This window comes from Procambarus clarkii, chromosome 20 (assembly GCF_040958095.1).
Source record: "Procambarus clarkii isolate CNS0578487 chromosome 20, FALCON_Pclarkii_2.0, whole genome shotgun sequence".
NCBI lineage: Eukaryota > Metazoa > Arthropoda > Malacostraca > Decapoda > Cambaridae > Procambarus > Procambarus clarkii.
In genome coordinates this window covers 30,539,469-30,556,117 of record NC_091169.1, presented here as the reverse complement: position 1 = coordinate 30,556,117, position 16,649 = coordinate 30,539,469, and the positions used below count along the sequence as shown (strand labels likewise).

The window sequence follows — 16,649 nt, the reverse complement described above, 5'->3', positions numbered from 1 at the left end:
TGGCAGATAACATCGGTATAGTCTGAAGGTATTGTTTTCTGGTCTACTTTGCTCAAGCACTTTCACGCATGCATTCTCTCTCTTTCTCTCCCTTCTCGTATTGATTTCACCCTACGACCCCTATTCTAAACACTCTTCATTTTATTCCTCTCCCTCGCTCTTCCCACACACCTGATACACCCGGGACATGGAAGTCATACAGAAGCCAAGCACAGTTAAGCTTCTCATGAAGTATATCACAACAGACTGGACACTTCCTCACACCCACTGACATTTAAGCTTTGTGTAAAACTAAAATAAGACCATAACACGTGTTAAAGTCTGTGCCAAGGAGGTTGCCGCGATGTGGACAATTAATTTCCACGCCCGTGGAAACCCAGATGTGTCCCGTGACCACTGTTGCCAGATGTGTCCCGTGACCACTGTTGCCAGATGTGTCCTGTGACCACTGTTGCCAGATGTGTCCCGTGACCACTGTTGCCAGATGTGTCCCGTGACCACTGTTGCCAGATGTGTCCCGTGACCACTGTTGCCAGATGTGTCCCGTGACCACTGTTGCCAGATGTGTCCTGTGACCACTGTTGCCAGATGTGTCCTGTGACCACTGTTGCCAGATGTGTCCTGTGACCACTGTTGCCAGATGTGTCCTGTGACCACTGTTGCCAGATGTGTACTGTGACCACTGTTGCCAGATGTGTCCCGTGACCACTGTTGCCAGATGTGTCTTGTGACCACTGTTGCCAGATGTGTCCCGTGACCACTGTTGCCAGATGTGTCCCCGTTGACCACTGTTGCCAGATGTGTCCCGTGACCACTGTTGCCAGATGTGTCCCGTGACCACTGTTGCCAGATGTGTCCCGTGACCACTGTTGCCAGATGTGTCCCGTGACCACTGTTGCCAGATGTGTCCCCGTTGACCACTGTTGCCAGATGTGTCCCCGTTGACCACTGTTGCCAGATGTGTCCCCGTTGACCACTGTTGCCAGATGTGTCCCCGTTGACCACTGTTGCCAGATGTGTCCCCGTTGACCACTGTTGCCAGATGTGTCCCCGTTGACCACTGTTGCCAGATGTGTCCCCGTTGACCACTGTTGCCAGATGTGTCCCGTGACCACTGTTGCCAGATGTGTCCCCGTTGACCACTGTTGCCAGATGTGTCCCGTAACCACTGTTGCCAGATGTGTCCCCGTTGACCACTGTTGCCAGATGTGTCCCGTGACCACTGTTGCCAGATGTGTCCCCGTTGACCACTGTTGCCAGATGTGTCCCGTGACCACTGTTGCCAGATGTGTCCCCGTTGACCACTGTTGCCAGATGTGTCCCGTGACCACTGTTGCCAGATGTGTCCCCGTGACCACTGTTGCCAGATGTGTCCCCGTGACCACTGTTGCCATATGTGTCCCCGTGACCACTGTTGCCAGATGTGTCCCCGTGACCACTGTTGCCAGATGTGTCCCCGTGACCACTGTTGCCAGATGTGTCCCCGTTGACCACTGTTGCCAGATGTGTCCCCGTGACCACTGTTGCCAGATGTGTCCCCGTTGACCACTGTTGCCAGATGTGTCCCCGTGACCACTGTTGCCAGATCAGACGATGGAGCCACTTGTCCAACCAGAGCTGATATGTCAAGTGAACAAAATAAAGACAATAAGTATTTGTATGCGTTGTTAATGGTCGCCTGTGAGGAAGAGGCTGTGTCGCCTGGAGGTATACCTTACCTCCATAAGCCGGTATAGGCTTGGTATACCTTACCTCCATACTAAGGTATACCAAGACCTTAGTATGGAGGTCTTGCCATACTAAATAAGTTTACCCTCTTCCCTTATGACAAGTGATGAAGCTGCTTCAAGACTGCGGTACTGATGAGTACGTATTACTACGTATTAGGCTGTATACGGCCTAATAGAGTACGTATTAGGCCTGGGGAGCCAAATAGAGTACGTATTAGGCCTGGGGAGCCTAATATCACAAAATAAGCAATCTGACTGCTGTTTACTACTCGCGTACGCTTAGATCTTCCTGTGGGGAAAAAGTTCTCCTCCTACGGACAAAATAAGCAGCGTGTGAGAGGGTAGGAGGTGTCTCCAGCATACAGTGAGGCATGTGTGATAACACAGTTGACATGGGATGGCCAGAATTATCTTCACACTCGACACTTCGAGAGGGGGAACGTCCTGGATTTGTTACAACAGGACAATGAGCTAAAAAAAAGTCCCAGCTGTGTGAGAGTACAAGTGACAGGATGAACAACCCAGCGGGTTTTCTTCCTACTGGGGGAGTGTTGTACATGCTGCTATGGCGGTGTGTCCACTCACAGGATGAGTGGCACTGCCCAATACTGTCACTATGGCGGTGTGTCCACTCACAGGATGAGTGGCGCTGCCCAATACTGTCACTATGGGGGTGTGTCCACTCACAGGATGAGTGGCGCTGCCCAATACTCTCACTATGGGGGTGTGTCCACTCACAGGATGAGTGACGCTGCCCAATACTGTCACTATGGCGGTGTGTCCACTCACAGGATGAGTGACGCTGCCCAATACTGTCACTATGGCGGTGTGTCCACTCACAGGATGAGTGACGCTGCCCAATACTGTCACTATGGCGGTGTGTCCACTCACAGGATGAGTGACGCTGCCCAATACTCTCACTATGGCGGTGTGTCCACTCACAGGATGAGTGACGCTGCCCAATAAATTCGCCCCTAGGGATAAAATTTATTGTTGTACATAAACAGCCAGTTAGACGCTAGTTGTCATGTATGTCCGTAGATAAGGATAACAACAATATGAACACAAACAACGGGAGTCAGTATGGTGACCAAACCATACATCATAAAATGATGAAACGACAACGTTTCGATCCATCATGGAGCATTATCAAGTCATGCTCTGGTCATCATATCTTCACCCATGTTATTGTGACTCATTGGATAAGTTTAGATTTAGGAAAGACTTGGGTAAATACCGGTTCAGTAACAGGGTTGTTGATTTGTGGAACCAATTGCCGCGTAACATAGTGGAGGTGGGGTCCCTCGATTGTTTCAAGCGTGGGTTGGACATGTATATGAGTGGGATTGGGTGGTTGTAGATGGGAGCTGCCTCGTATGGGCCAATAGGCCTTCTGCAGTTGCCTTTGTTCTAATGTTCTTATGGTCTGCGGGAGCCAGTAGCTTCGAGAGCAACAACGATAATGTTGAACACAACAGAAGCGTTGAGGAACAAGAAGACACTGATAGTACCCACAACGGCAACACTGTAAACAGATACAGAAACAGAAACGATGCCCGTTTCTCTGTTTACACATGAAAAAGACCACTAAAGAAAATCATTTGCAAATGTTAAGGCAATGCGATATAGAGACGCAGCCAAAGGTGCAAAATGAGATCCGCGTAGGTCTAAAAATGCTGGAGTAAGGTAGGGAGATCCCCCCGTTTTGGGGGTGTCCCAAATATTCACCCGAGATATCTCACCAGGATATCTCTAGTGAATATTATTATCAGGTGATATCCTGGCAAATAAATATTCGTCTGGATACCACCAGAGATATCCTGACAAACAGGATATATATATATATATATATATATATATATATATATATTTATATAACATCTCATAGACATCTATCGATAGACTTGTGATTTCCTTGGAGTGTCTTAAAATATCAGTTTTCCATTTATCTGTTTGTCTCTCTCACTGTACTTTCATAAGGCTTTTCTACCCCTAATCAGACTTTTAATTTTAATCTAACTTTCTCTCATCATATTCTCAATATTGATCATATGTTTCGTTTTCTTTAACTTTCTCTTATCTGATTCTCTTTACACTTAATTGATCCTCAGCCTATCTCATTTTGCCCCATTACCTTTCTCTCACACCTCACTTTCCGTCACACTAAACTTTCGTACACTACTCATTTTTCTTTCTGCTTTCTCTTATCTTATCTCGCTTTCTTCTCACTTCGGTCACTTTCGCGGCGCCTTCCCTGGCCCACCATGATGGCGGCGCCATTTTCCCGGAAGCGAGGAGCCAGAGGCGGTGTGAGCCCCTCGCAGATTACACGTCTACTCAACAGGTTTATGTAAATAAAGCAACTGGCTCACAACCGTAGAGTCCCGAGTTCGATTCCCGAGGAAGAAGAGGCTTGACCAGACCACATACTAGAAGTTGAAGGGACGACTTTTTTTGGTCAACATACTTCAGCCACGTTATTGTGACTCGTCGCGTGCACAAGAAGAGGCGTTTGGCCAACGTTTCCTTACACCAGATGCCTCTGTTCACCCTACCAGTATATAAGTACCGGACAGCAGCACACCCTGGAGCAGGCAGATCCTCAGCCAAGGGGCCACCTCGAGAAAGGAAAGTATTCTTATCAGTACGTCAGTCTGCCCTTCCTACGAGACTGAGAGGTTATCTTGAGGTTATCTTGAGATGATTTCGGGGCTTAGTGTCCCCGCGGCCCGGTCCTCGACCAGGCCTCCACCCCCAGGAAGCAGCCCGTGACAACTGACTAACTCCCAGGTACCTATTTACTGCTAGGTAACAGGGGCAATCAGGGTGAAAGACACTCTGCCCATTGTTTCTCGCCGGCGCCCGGGATCAAGCCCGGGACCACAGGATCAGGAGGACGCCAGGGTGACAACGAAAGGGTTAGCAACACACCATTCATTATACCATTATATATACCATTATTTTCACCATATTATTATTACCATATACCAATATTATTATTATTATTATTATTATTATTACCATATACCATTATTATTATTATTATTAGTATTATTATTATTATTATTAGTATTATTACCATATTATATTATATATTATACCATTATATATACAGTATACCATTCATTATATAGGTTTATCGCACGTAAATCGCTCTCAGGGTAGACTAAAGTCTTGGAACTATTTATAAACCTTCGTCTAGACTTCCAAGCGAAACGTTGTTGAAATTATTGCTAAAATTACAAATTTTTACAAGCTGCAAATTTTGCCTTCAAATTAAACGTTATTTATGACCATTTAATAACTGTTGTAAAATGTTCTCCTTTTTCATCGCCAAACTCTGCAATATATAAGACAAATAACAGAAAATAAATACGTTACATTATCCAAGGAAACAATTTTGACTCGATAATCGACGAGCAATTTGGTCCAACCATGAAGATAACGGCCATGGAAGATGCAGATACATGTGGTGCTGGACCATGGAAGATGCAGATACATGTGGTGCTGGACCATGGAAGACACAGATACATGTGGTGCTGGACCATGGAAGATGCAGATACATGTGGTGCTGGACCATGGAAGGTGCAGATACATGTGGTGGTGGACCATGGAAGATGCAGATACATGTGGTGCTGGACCATGGAAGATGCAGATACATGTGGTGCTGGACCATGGAAGACACAGATACATGTGGTGCTGGACCATGGAAGATGCAGATACATGTGGTGCTGGACCATGGAAGGTGCAGATACATGTGGTGCTGGACCATGGAAGATGCAGATACATGTGGTGCTGGACCATGGAAGATGCAGATACATGTGGTGCAGGACCATGGAAGATGCAGATACATGTGGTGCTGGACCATGGAAGGTGCAGATACATGTGGTGCTGGACCATGGAAGATGCAGATACATGTGGTGGTGGACCATGGAAGATGCAGATACATGTGGTGCTGGACCATGGAAGATGCAGATACATGTGGTGCTGGACCATGGAAGATGCAGATACATGTGGTGCTGGACCATGGAAGATACAGATACATGTGGTGCTGGACCATGGAAGGTGCATATACATGTGGTGCTGGACCATGGAAGATACAGATACATGTGGTGCTGGACCATGGAAGATGCAGATACATGTGGTGCTGGACCATGGAAGATGCAGATACATGTGGTGCTGGGCCATGGAAGATACAGATACATGTGGTGCTGGACCATGGAAGATGCAGATACATGTGGTGCTGGACCATGGAAGATGCAGATACATGTGGTGCTGGGCCATGGAAGATATAGATACATGTGGTGCTGGACCATGGTAGATGCAGATACATGTGGTGCTGGACCATGGAAGATACAGATACATGTGGTGCTGGACCATGGAAGATGCAGATACATGTGGTGCTGGGCCATGGAAGATATAGATACATGTGGTGCTGGACCATGGTAGATGCAGATACATGTGGTGCTGGGCCATGGAAAATACAGATACATGTGGTGCTGGACCATGGAAGATATAGATACATGTGGTGGTGGACCATGGAAGATGCAGATACATGTGGTGCTGGACCATGGAAGATGCAGATACATGTGGTGCTGGACCATGGAAGGTGCAGATACATGTGGTGCTGGACCATGGAAGATACAGATACATGTTGTGCTGGGCCGTGGAAGATACAGATACATGTGGTGCTGGACCATGGAAGATATAGATACATGTGGTGGTGGACCATGGAAGATGCAGATATATGTGGTGCTGGACCATGGAAAATGCAGATACATGTGGTGCTGGACCATGGAAGATGCAGATACATGTGGTGTTGGACCATGGAAGATGCAGATACATGTGGTGCTGGACCATGGTAGATACAGGTACATGTGGTGCTGGACCATGGAAGGTGCAGATACATGTGGTGTTGGATCATGGAAGATACAGATACATGTGGTGCTGGGCCATGGAAGACACAGATACATGTGGTGTTGGACCATGGAAGATACAGATACATGTGGTGTTGGACCATGGAAGACACAGATACATGTGGTGCTGGGCCATGGAAGATACATAATACATGTGGTGCTGGACCATGGAAGACACAGATACAAGTGGTGCTGGACCATGGAAGACACAGATACATGTGGTGCTGGACCATGGAAGACACAGATACATGTGGTGCTGGACCATGGAAGACACAGATACACGTGGTGCTGGACCATGGAAGACACAGATACATGTGGTGCTGGACCATGGAAGACACAGATACATGTGGTGCTGGACCATGGAAGACACAGATACACGTGGTGCTGGACCATGGAAGACACAGATACATGTGGTGCTGGACCATGGAAGACACAGATACACGTGGTCCTGGACCATGGAAGACACAGATACACGTGGTGCTGGACCATGGAAGACACAGATACACGTGGTCCTGGACCATGGAAGACACAGATACACGTGGTGCTGGACCATGGAAGACACAGATACACGTGGTCCTGGACCATGGAAGACACAGATACACGTGGTCCTGGACCATGGAAGACACAGATACACGTGGTCCTGGACCATGGAAGACACAGATACACGTGGTGCTGGACCATGGAAGACACAGATACACGTGGTGCTGGACCATGGAAGACACAGATACACGTGGTCCTGGACCATGGAAGACACAGATACACGTGGTGCTGGACCATGGAAGACACAGATACACGTGGTGCTGGACCATGGAAGACACAGATACACGTGGTCCTGGACCATGGAAGACACAGATACACGTGGTCCTGGACCATGGAAGATCCACATCCACGGGGACGCAGAACGTTATAACAGGGAAAGACCTGCGCCATAACTAGAACCAAGCAACATGTGTATCTTGCACACGTTATAAGACAATGTCTGGCTGTCAAAGGTTCGATGCCAGATGCCTTACCAAACTTTGCTGAGTGAATCATCCCGGGTACGGGACGGACATAGGCTGGTCGGGGTAGGTCCTACTGGACCTTTATAGAGAGGGGTTGGCCGTAATAGTATCCCCACCACCTTATTGGTGGAAGGTGGCTGGACGAGTCCCTAGATATCTTCACTTGAAATTGATAATACTTTATTACCTCTCGTGTGCTTGAGGATATCCTCATAGTGCACCCAAAATTTGCCAGTGCAGGCTACTGAACACATGGCCCTGTATGACTAACCATCGTGCGAGATGGTGACTTTTAGTATCTTGTTCACTACGTTATTCACTCTTGTGTTCATGATGCAGGCAGAATTTGCCAGGTCAAATAAGCACCAATATATTAAATCGAAACAATGCATGACAACAAAACATAAATACAGAAAATACAAAATATGGGAAAAATCTGAAAAAATATGAAGGTCAAATAATATAATAAAAGGAAAAATCAGGCACAAAATACAAAATTAAATTGGAGTGGAAAAACTAGCGTGTCAAAAGCTGAGGGCACAAATTGGCGAACGTAAATAATTATAAAAATAAAACTAGGAAGCGATAAGATGGGAAGAAGAGTGCGGAGGAAATAGGGAAGACTGGAGCCCGTAGTTTGGGTTGGTGAAGGTAGTTTGGCCGTGAAACTTTCGACCGTGGCGACCTTGTCTACCCAGGTGTGCGGGTGATGGGGGAGCGGAAGGTCGCCCCAGATAGGGGATAGGTAAGCTACTAGGTAATGTATTCACCTAGTTGTATTCACCTAGTTGTGTTTGCGGGAGTTGAGCTTTCCTCTTTCGGCCCGCCTCTCAACTGTCAATGAACTGTTACTAACTACTTTTTTTTTCCTCTCTCCACACCACACGCACCCCTGGAAACAGTCCGTGACAGCTGACTAACTCCAAGGTACCTATTTACTGCTAGGTAACAGGGGCATTCAGGGTAAAAGAAACTTTGCCCATTTGTTTCTGCCTGGTGTGGGAACCGAACCCGCGCCACAGAATTACGAGTCCTGCGCGCTATGCACCAGGCTACCAGGACTCTTGTGGGTAAGCAAGGGGGAAGTGAGTGAGGGAGAGTGAAGGAAAAGAGAGAGAGACGTAAGGAGAGAGAAACAAGGAGGGAGGGGAGAAGGGAGGAAGAGAAGGAAGGCGAGATCGGGTGAGGGAAGTGAGGAAAGGAGGAATAAGGGAGGAAAGCTAGAGGTACACACACACACACACACACACACACACACACACACACACACACACACACACACACACACACACACACACACACAAGACTTCATGCACACCTGGAGAACATTAGGTTTGTAAACAAACATCAACATGGGTTCTGGACAGGGAAATCTTGCCTAACAAACCTTTTGGAAATTTATGATAAAACAACGAGGATAAGACAGGACAGAGAAGGATGGGCAGACTGCATATTTCTGGACTGCCAAAAAGCCTTTGATACAGTACCGCACATGAGACTGCTATTCAAACTTGAGTGGCAGGCGGGGGTGGGAGGAAAGGCCCTAACATGGATAAGGAACTACCTAACAGGAAGGAGCCAAAGGGTTACGGTGAGGGGCGAAAAGTCGGACTGGCGAACAGTAATGAGTGGAGTACCTCAAGGATCGGTGCTGAGACCAATTTTATTTTTAATGCACGTTAACGATAAGTTTACAGGAGTTGAGTCCTACATGTCGATGTTCGCGGATGACGCAAAGTTGATGAGAAGAGTTGTGACAGATGAGGATTGCAGGATCCTCCAAGAGGACTTGAACAGGTGGCAGAGATGGTCAGAGAAATGGCTACTGGAGTTCAACAAGAGCAAATGTAAAGTTATGGAAATGGGACTAGGTGATAGGAGACCAAAAGGACAGTACACAATGAAGGGGAACAGCCTACCTGTGACGACGCTTGAAAGAGACCTGGGGGTGGACGTAACACCTAATCTATCTCCTGAGGCACATATAAATAGGATATCAACAGCAGCGTACTCTACACTGGCATAAGTTAGAACATCATTCAGAAACCTAAGTAAGGAAGCATTTAGGGCGCTTTACACTGCCTACGTGAGGCCAGTCTTAGAGTATGCCGCCTCATCATGGAGTCCCCATCTGAAGAAACACAAGGAAACTGGAAAAGGTTCAGAAGTTTGCGACGAGACTCTTCCCAGCGTTACATGGGATGGGGTATGAAGAGCGCCTGAAGGAACTGAGCCTTACGGCACTAGAAAAAAGAAGGGAGAGGGGGATATGATAGGAACGTATAAAATACTCAAGGGGATTGACAGTGGACATAAACGAAATGTTCACACGGTATAGTAACAGAATGAGGGGACATGAGTGGACGTTGGAAACTCAGATGAGTCACAGAGATGATAGGAAATTTTCTTTTAGCGTGAGAGTAGTGGGAAAATGGAATGCACTTAAGAAACAGGTTGTGGAAGCAAATTCTATTCATAATTTTAAAACTACGTATGATAGAGAAATGGGACAGGAGTCATTACTGTAAACAACCGATGGCTAGAAAGGCGGGATCCAAGAGTCAATTCTCGATCCTGCAGACACAAATAGGTGAGTACAAATAGTTGAGTACACACACACAAAACGGGTGTTGTTGTGTGTGATAGAGCCCAGTAGGCTCAGGAATCTGTTCACCAGTTGATTGACAGTTGAGAGACGGGACCAAAGAGCCAGAGCTCAACCCCAGCAAGCACAACTATGTGAGTACAACTAGGTAAGTACATACACTCAAGGGACTCGCAGCTGAGTGGACAGCGCTCGGGGATCATACTTCTAATGGCCCTGTTTCGATTCCCAGCCGAAACGGAAACAAATGGACAGTTTCTTTCACCCTGATGCACCTGTTCGCCTAGCAATAAATAGGGACCTGGGAGTTAGACAGCTGCTATGGGCTACTTTCTGGGGATATGTGTGTGTATATACCCATCTAGTTGTGCTTGCGTGGGTTGAGCTTTGGCTCTTTGGTCCCGCCTCTCAACTGTCAATCAACTGGTGTACAGGTTCCTGAGCCTACTGGGCTCTATCATATCTACACTTGAAACTGTGTATGGAGTCAGCCTCCACCACATCACTGCCTAATGCATTCCATCTGTTAATTACTCTGACACTGAAAAAGTTCTTTCTAACGTCACTGTGGCTCATGTGGGTACTCAGTTTCCACCTGTGTCCCCTTGTTCGCGTACCACCAGTGTTAAACAATTTATCCTTTTCAACCCTGTTAATTCCAGAGAATTTCGTAGGTAGTGATCATGTTTCTACTTACTCTTCTGTCTTCCAGTGTGATGAGGTGCATTTCCTCGTTACTCATGCCTCTTAGTTCTGGGACTAGCCTAGTGGCATACCTCTGAACTTTTTCCAGCTTCGTCTTGTGCTTGACAGTTTCGGGCTGTGTATTCACCTAGTTGTGCTTACGGGGGTTGAGCTCTGCTCTTTCGGCCCGCCTCTCAACTGTCAATCAACTATTTCTACTACTACTTTTTTTCCCACACCACACATACACACCGGGAAGCAGCCTGTGACAGCTGACTAACTCCCAGGTACCTATTTACTGCTAGGTAACAGGGGCATAGGGTGAAAGAAACTCTGCCCATCGTTTCTCGGCGGCGCCCGGGATCGAACCCGGGACCACAGGATCACGTGACTAGTGTGCTGTCCGCCCGGCCACCGGCTGGCCTGTGCTCACCTAATTGGGCTTGCGGGGGTTGAGCTTTGGCTCTTTGGTCCTTGTGTGTGTGTGTGTGTGTGTGTGTGTGTGTGTGTGTGTGTGTGTGTGTGTGTGTGTGTGTGTGTGTGTGTGTGTGTGTGTGTTAGAAAAATATATATATAGTTGATATAATAGAGGAAAAATAGCTGGTTAGAAAGGGGAAAACCAGGACCTGTTGCCCCTATACGTAATAACTAGATGCAATAGTTATAAGGAAATTGTCCACGTTGGCGGGCAATAGCGATAAGCATTTAGTCGCGTTATCAGTGTGAAGGAGATAACAAGCCTGAGTTATCAGCGTGGAGATAACAGGTGTTATCTTGGCATGGAAGCCCTTATCTGCCCTCGTGGCGAGGACGATAGATGAAAGACGAGAGAGAGAGAGAGAGAGAGAGAGAGAGAGAGAGAGAGAGAGAGAGAGAGAGAGAGAGAGAGAGAGAGAGAGAGAGAGAGAGAGAGAGAGAGAGAGAGAGAGAGAGAGAGTAAAGAAATTTTGATAAAGTGACTTAGACTATTTTGAATATTATTATTTTAAATATTGAAAGACCCTGCGGAAAATATTGAAAGTTTGAGATCATGTAAATATTCCGCCAGGCGTTGTCTCGTGTACACGTGACGGTATATATCCTGAGATGACACAATAACACCTACAGGAGAAAATTACCCTGGAAACACAAACCGAAACTGTCTATTTTCCGCTTGATACAACTTGTAATAAAGTTGTTACATCTTAGCTTAAGGTGTTTTTGACGTATTAGAACGTTGTTACAACTTGCTATATTGGTTGTTATAACTGGTTAGGAGGTGTTAAACCTTGTTCGAACGTTGTACCAACGTCGTAGTTTCGGTGTGTGTTTGGCGGGATAGTCTTAAGGTAACAGATATTTGTGAAGAATAAATAAAAATAAAAATCCCCTGATACTCAAAATATAACTACAGAAAAAAAACATCGGTGATAAATTTATACATATGTATATATCCATAGCATTGTCCTATTTTGTAATCAATGAAGCAAACGAGTTATATATATTTATTGCAATTCATTTTCTGTTAGCTGAAAACACTAATCTCCCACCAAACTGTACGAGTTTTTCCTAACAAAAATGCAATACAGGTTTACAATTAAATTTCGCAACATTACAAAAATATTAATCATTTTATATATGAGACCACAGCAATATATGACAACAGAGACCAAACATCACAATAATTAACGCCAAACTGAGAGGAAAACTGCGTTAGTTGCTGCTCGTCCGCGCACCCCGTCACCACCTGTATATCTGCCGCCTCACACCTGCTTATCTTATTGGTTACCGGGCCCTCTGCTGCCCCCGAGGGGGAGGGGCAGGGTGAGGGGGGGAGGGCCCAGGGTGAGGGTGGGAGTGTCTCAGTATGGGAGGGCCCAGGGTGAGGGTGGGAGTGTCTCAGTATGGGAGGGCCCAGGGTGAGGGTGGGAGTGTCTCAGTATGGGAGGGCCCAGGGTGAGGGTGGGAGGGCCCAGGGTGAGGGTGGGAGGGTCCAGGGTGAGGGTGGGAGGGCTCAGGGTGAGGGTGGGAGGGCCCAGGGTGAGGGTGGGAGGGCCCAGGGTGAGGGTGGGAGGGCCCAGGGTGAGGGTGGGAGGGTCCAGGGTGAGGGTGGGAGGGCCCAGGGTGAGGGTGGGAGGGCCCAGGGTGAGGGTGGGAGGGTCCAGGGTGAGGGTGGGAGGGCCCAGGGTGAGGGTAGGAGGGTCCAGGGTGAGGGTGGGAGGGCCCAGGGTGAGGGTGGGAGGGCCCAGGGTGAGGGTGGGAGGGCCCAGGGAGAGGGTGGGAGGGTCCAGGGTGAGGGTGGGAGGGCCCAGGGTGAGGGTGGGAGGGTCCAGGGTGAGGGTGGGAGGGCCCAGGGTGAGGGTGGGAGGGTTCAGGGTGAGGGTGGGAGGGTCCAGGGTGAGGGTGGGAGGGCCCAGGGTGAGGGTGGGAGGGTCCAGGGTGAGGGTGGGAGGGCCCAGGGTGAGGGTGGGAGGGTTCAGGGTGAGGGTGGGAGGGTCCAGGGTGAGGGTGGGAGGGCCCAGGGTGAGGGTGGGAGGGTCCAGGGTGAGGGTGGGAGGGCCCAGGGTGAGGGTGGGAGGGTCCAGGGTGAGGGTGGGAGGGCCCAGGGTGAGGGTGGGAGGGTCCAGGGTGAGGGTGGGAGGGCCCAGGGTGAGGGTGGGAGGGTCCAGGGTGAGGGTGGGAGGGCCCAGGGTGAGGGTGGGAGGGTCCAGGGTGAGGGTGGGAGGGCCCAGGGTGAGGGTGGGAGGGCCCAGGGTGAGGGTGGGAGGGTCCAGGGTGAGGGTGGGAGTCTAAGGAGGAACGGGTTATAATCCATCGAATCCCGGGGGGGGGGGGGAAGGAAGAGAAATGGTTGGGCCAATTTCCTAACACCTAGTACATCTGTTCACCTAGCAGCAAGTAGGTACTCAGGAGGTAGTCAGCATGTTGTGGGGTTGCCGCCTGGGCAGGGTCAGTAATTCGGCCCTGGGGTGGTGACCTCTATAAACGCCTAACGTTTATGACTACACGCTGGCTTCCTGTCCCCCGACACAGTGAATAATAATTATTATTATTATTAAATGCAGTGTGAGGGGGGGGGGGAGGCTGGATGACACGGCTTACTAGAGATGCCGATTCAATAGAGTTAATCTGCATGTTATCTTGAGGTTATCTTAAGATGATTTCGGAGCTTAGCGTCCCCGCGGCCCAGTCCTCGACCAGGCCTCCTTTTTGTTACACCCGCCCCCCCCCCCCCCCCAGGAAGCAGCTCGTGGTAGCTGTTTAACTCCCAGGTACCTATTTACTGCTAGGTGAACAGGGGCATCGGGGTGAAAGAAACTGCCCATTTGTTTCCGCCTCCGCCGGGGATCGCCCCGGAACCTCAGGACTACGAAACCGAAGCGTTGTCTACTCAGCTGTCAGGAGAACAGCTCCTTTGCCTTAGCTTTCTTCCTCTAAGATTTTCTTCTCCTCACCTCTCTTCTGCCTATTTATTGTCTTCTCCTCCATTCATTATTACGGGCTATTCATGCCCATGCCACCTCTTGGGTGGCTTAATTTTTATCAATCAATCTTCAATCATCACAATCGACTTGAGAATGGTCCAGGACGGACCGAAACGTCGTCGTCCCTTCACTTTCTAGTGTGTGGTCTAGTCAACAACCCCTCAATAGTTGCCTAGTTCCCGGGTACCTGTTTACTGTCCCTGCCCGGGAATCGAACCCGGGCGATTATGATTCGAGAACGAATTCAGCTGTACTACAAAACTACAGAACAAATAACGTAGAAGAACTGGAAGGTAAACACTTCAGATTTTTTTTTTACGATAAACACTTCAGAAAAAAAATTACGATAAACTCTTCAGAAAAAAAATTACGATAAACTCTTCAGAAACAAAAAAAAATTACGATAAACAAAAGCGGAAGAAAAAAAGCAAAAGTGAAGGCGAAAGTAAACCCACAAACATTAGGCGCGAGTAGAGGCGAAAGTGGTCGAGTGTTACAGCCGGGGTGGCGCGCCGCGGCCAGCTGATGCCTCGTAGACGCCAGTGTGTGTGTGTACTCCCCTACACGTGCTGGCGGGGGTTGAGCTCTAGCTCTTTGGGCCCGCCTATCAATTGTCAGTCAACTAATGTACAGGTTCCTGAGCCTACTGGGCTCTATCATATCAACACTCCATACAAGCTGTGTATGGAGTCAGCCTCCACCACATCACTTCCTAATGCATTCCATTTGTCTACTACTCTGACACTGAAAAAATTATTTCTAACGTCTCTATGACTCATTTGGGCACTCAATTTCCACCTGTGTCCCCTAGTACGTGAGCCCCTGGTGTTAAATAGTCTGTCTTTATCTACCCTATCAATTCCTCTGAGAACACTGAATGTGGTGATCATGTCCCCCCTAACTCTTCTGTCTCCCAGTGACGTGAGGTTTAATTCCCGTAGTCTCTCCTCGTAGCTCATACCGCGCAGTACGGGTACTAGTCTGGTGGCAAACCTTTGAACCTTTTCAAACCCTTTTGAACCTTTGTGTGAGTGTGAGTGTGTGTAAGTGTGAGAGAGAGAGAGAGAGAGAGAGAGAGAGAGAGAGAGAGAGAGAGAGAGAGAGAGAGAGAGAGAGAGAGAGAGAGAGAGAGAGAGAGAGAGAGAGAGAGAGAGTGGGTGGGTGAGGGGTGAGGGTGAGAAGGTCGGAGAGAGATACTGAGGAAAATGGCGAAGGAAGAGAGGGGGGGGGGAGAGGAAGAAAGATACTAAGAGTGAGAAGCAGAGAGAGAGAGAGAGATAGAGTGAGAGGCTCTATAACAGATAACAGGAGATCCTTAGTATTAATTTGCGGTTATCCGTTTCAGCACCAAAAAAAAAATAATCCCGGGAAAATCCACAATTCGTCTTAAGAGAGAGACAAGATCAGGACATAATCCTCCAGAACTCTCTCACCCCCTCCACGCTCCGCCAGAGATATCTCTACAGAAAAAAAAAAAACAATTCTAAATCGACCACTGCTGTTGTTGCTTTCGTTGGTGTCCACAACAGCTGGCAGTATTAGTATAAAAGTATGAACAAAAGTGGGTTGTTTAGCAGCAGACATCACACAAAGTGTTCCGTGTTGGGACAATCTGGACACCACGTCACACAATGTGGGGTTGTTAATCTCAGAATATATATATTATTGATAATACTGTTTACGTCGCTCCAAAATGTTTGTGGTGCATCTGTTGCCTGCAACTTATGGAAGCTGTCTGACCTGAAGGTACTTCACATCAATTTCTATATTTTGAAGGCACGAGTTGATGATACAAGTGATGATGTTGGTCAGCAGGTGAAGTTGATGATGTTGATCACCAGGCAAGACGATACAGTCCCTGAGACCAGCGTGAGGAGGACGAGCAAGAGACCGTGAGGGCACCACTGGTGTGGATATCATGGAAGGATATTAACTGTAACGCTTCAGTGACCATGAAGGTTGCACATCACTGGCAGAGCAGAAGCACACAGCTTGACAGCAGCGACTGTAAAACACTAAAGTAATCCTAATGTGGCTCACAGCTAAAGTATGACTCAGTCTTTCCAATAGCCCGCCTCTTACCGTATCTCGGACGTCCAAACAAGGTAAAGAACCACGCAAAGAGAGAGAGAGAGAGAGAGAGAGAGAGAGAGAGAGAGAGAGAGAGAGAGAGAGAGAGAGAGAGAGAGAGAGAGAGAGAGAGAGAGAGAGAGAGAGAGAGAGAGAGAGAGAGAGAGAGAGAGAGA

General features: G+C 48.1%; 1 protein-coding gene across 1 annotated transcript in view; it reads right to left on the bottom strand.

The window, feature by feature from the left end:
* Nucleotides 1-291: 291 nt before the first annotated feature.
* LOC123755248 (uncharacterized) overlaps nucleotides 292-16,649 on the bottom strand; it is a 68,142-nt gene continuing 51,784 nt past the window's right edge. The window contains exon 5 of the mRNA XM_069328079.1: nucleotides 292-1,617. Within this exon, the coding sequence (XP_069184180.1) occupies nucleotides 292-1,617 (1,326 nt within the window). The remainder of the gene's footprint in view (nucleotides 1,618-16,649) is intronic.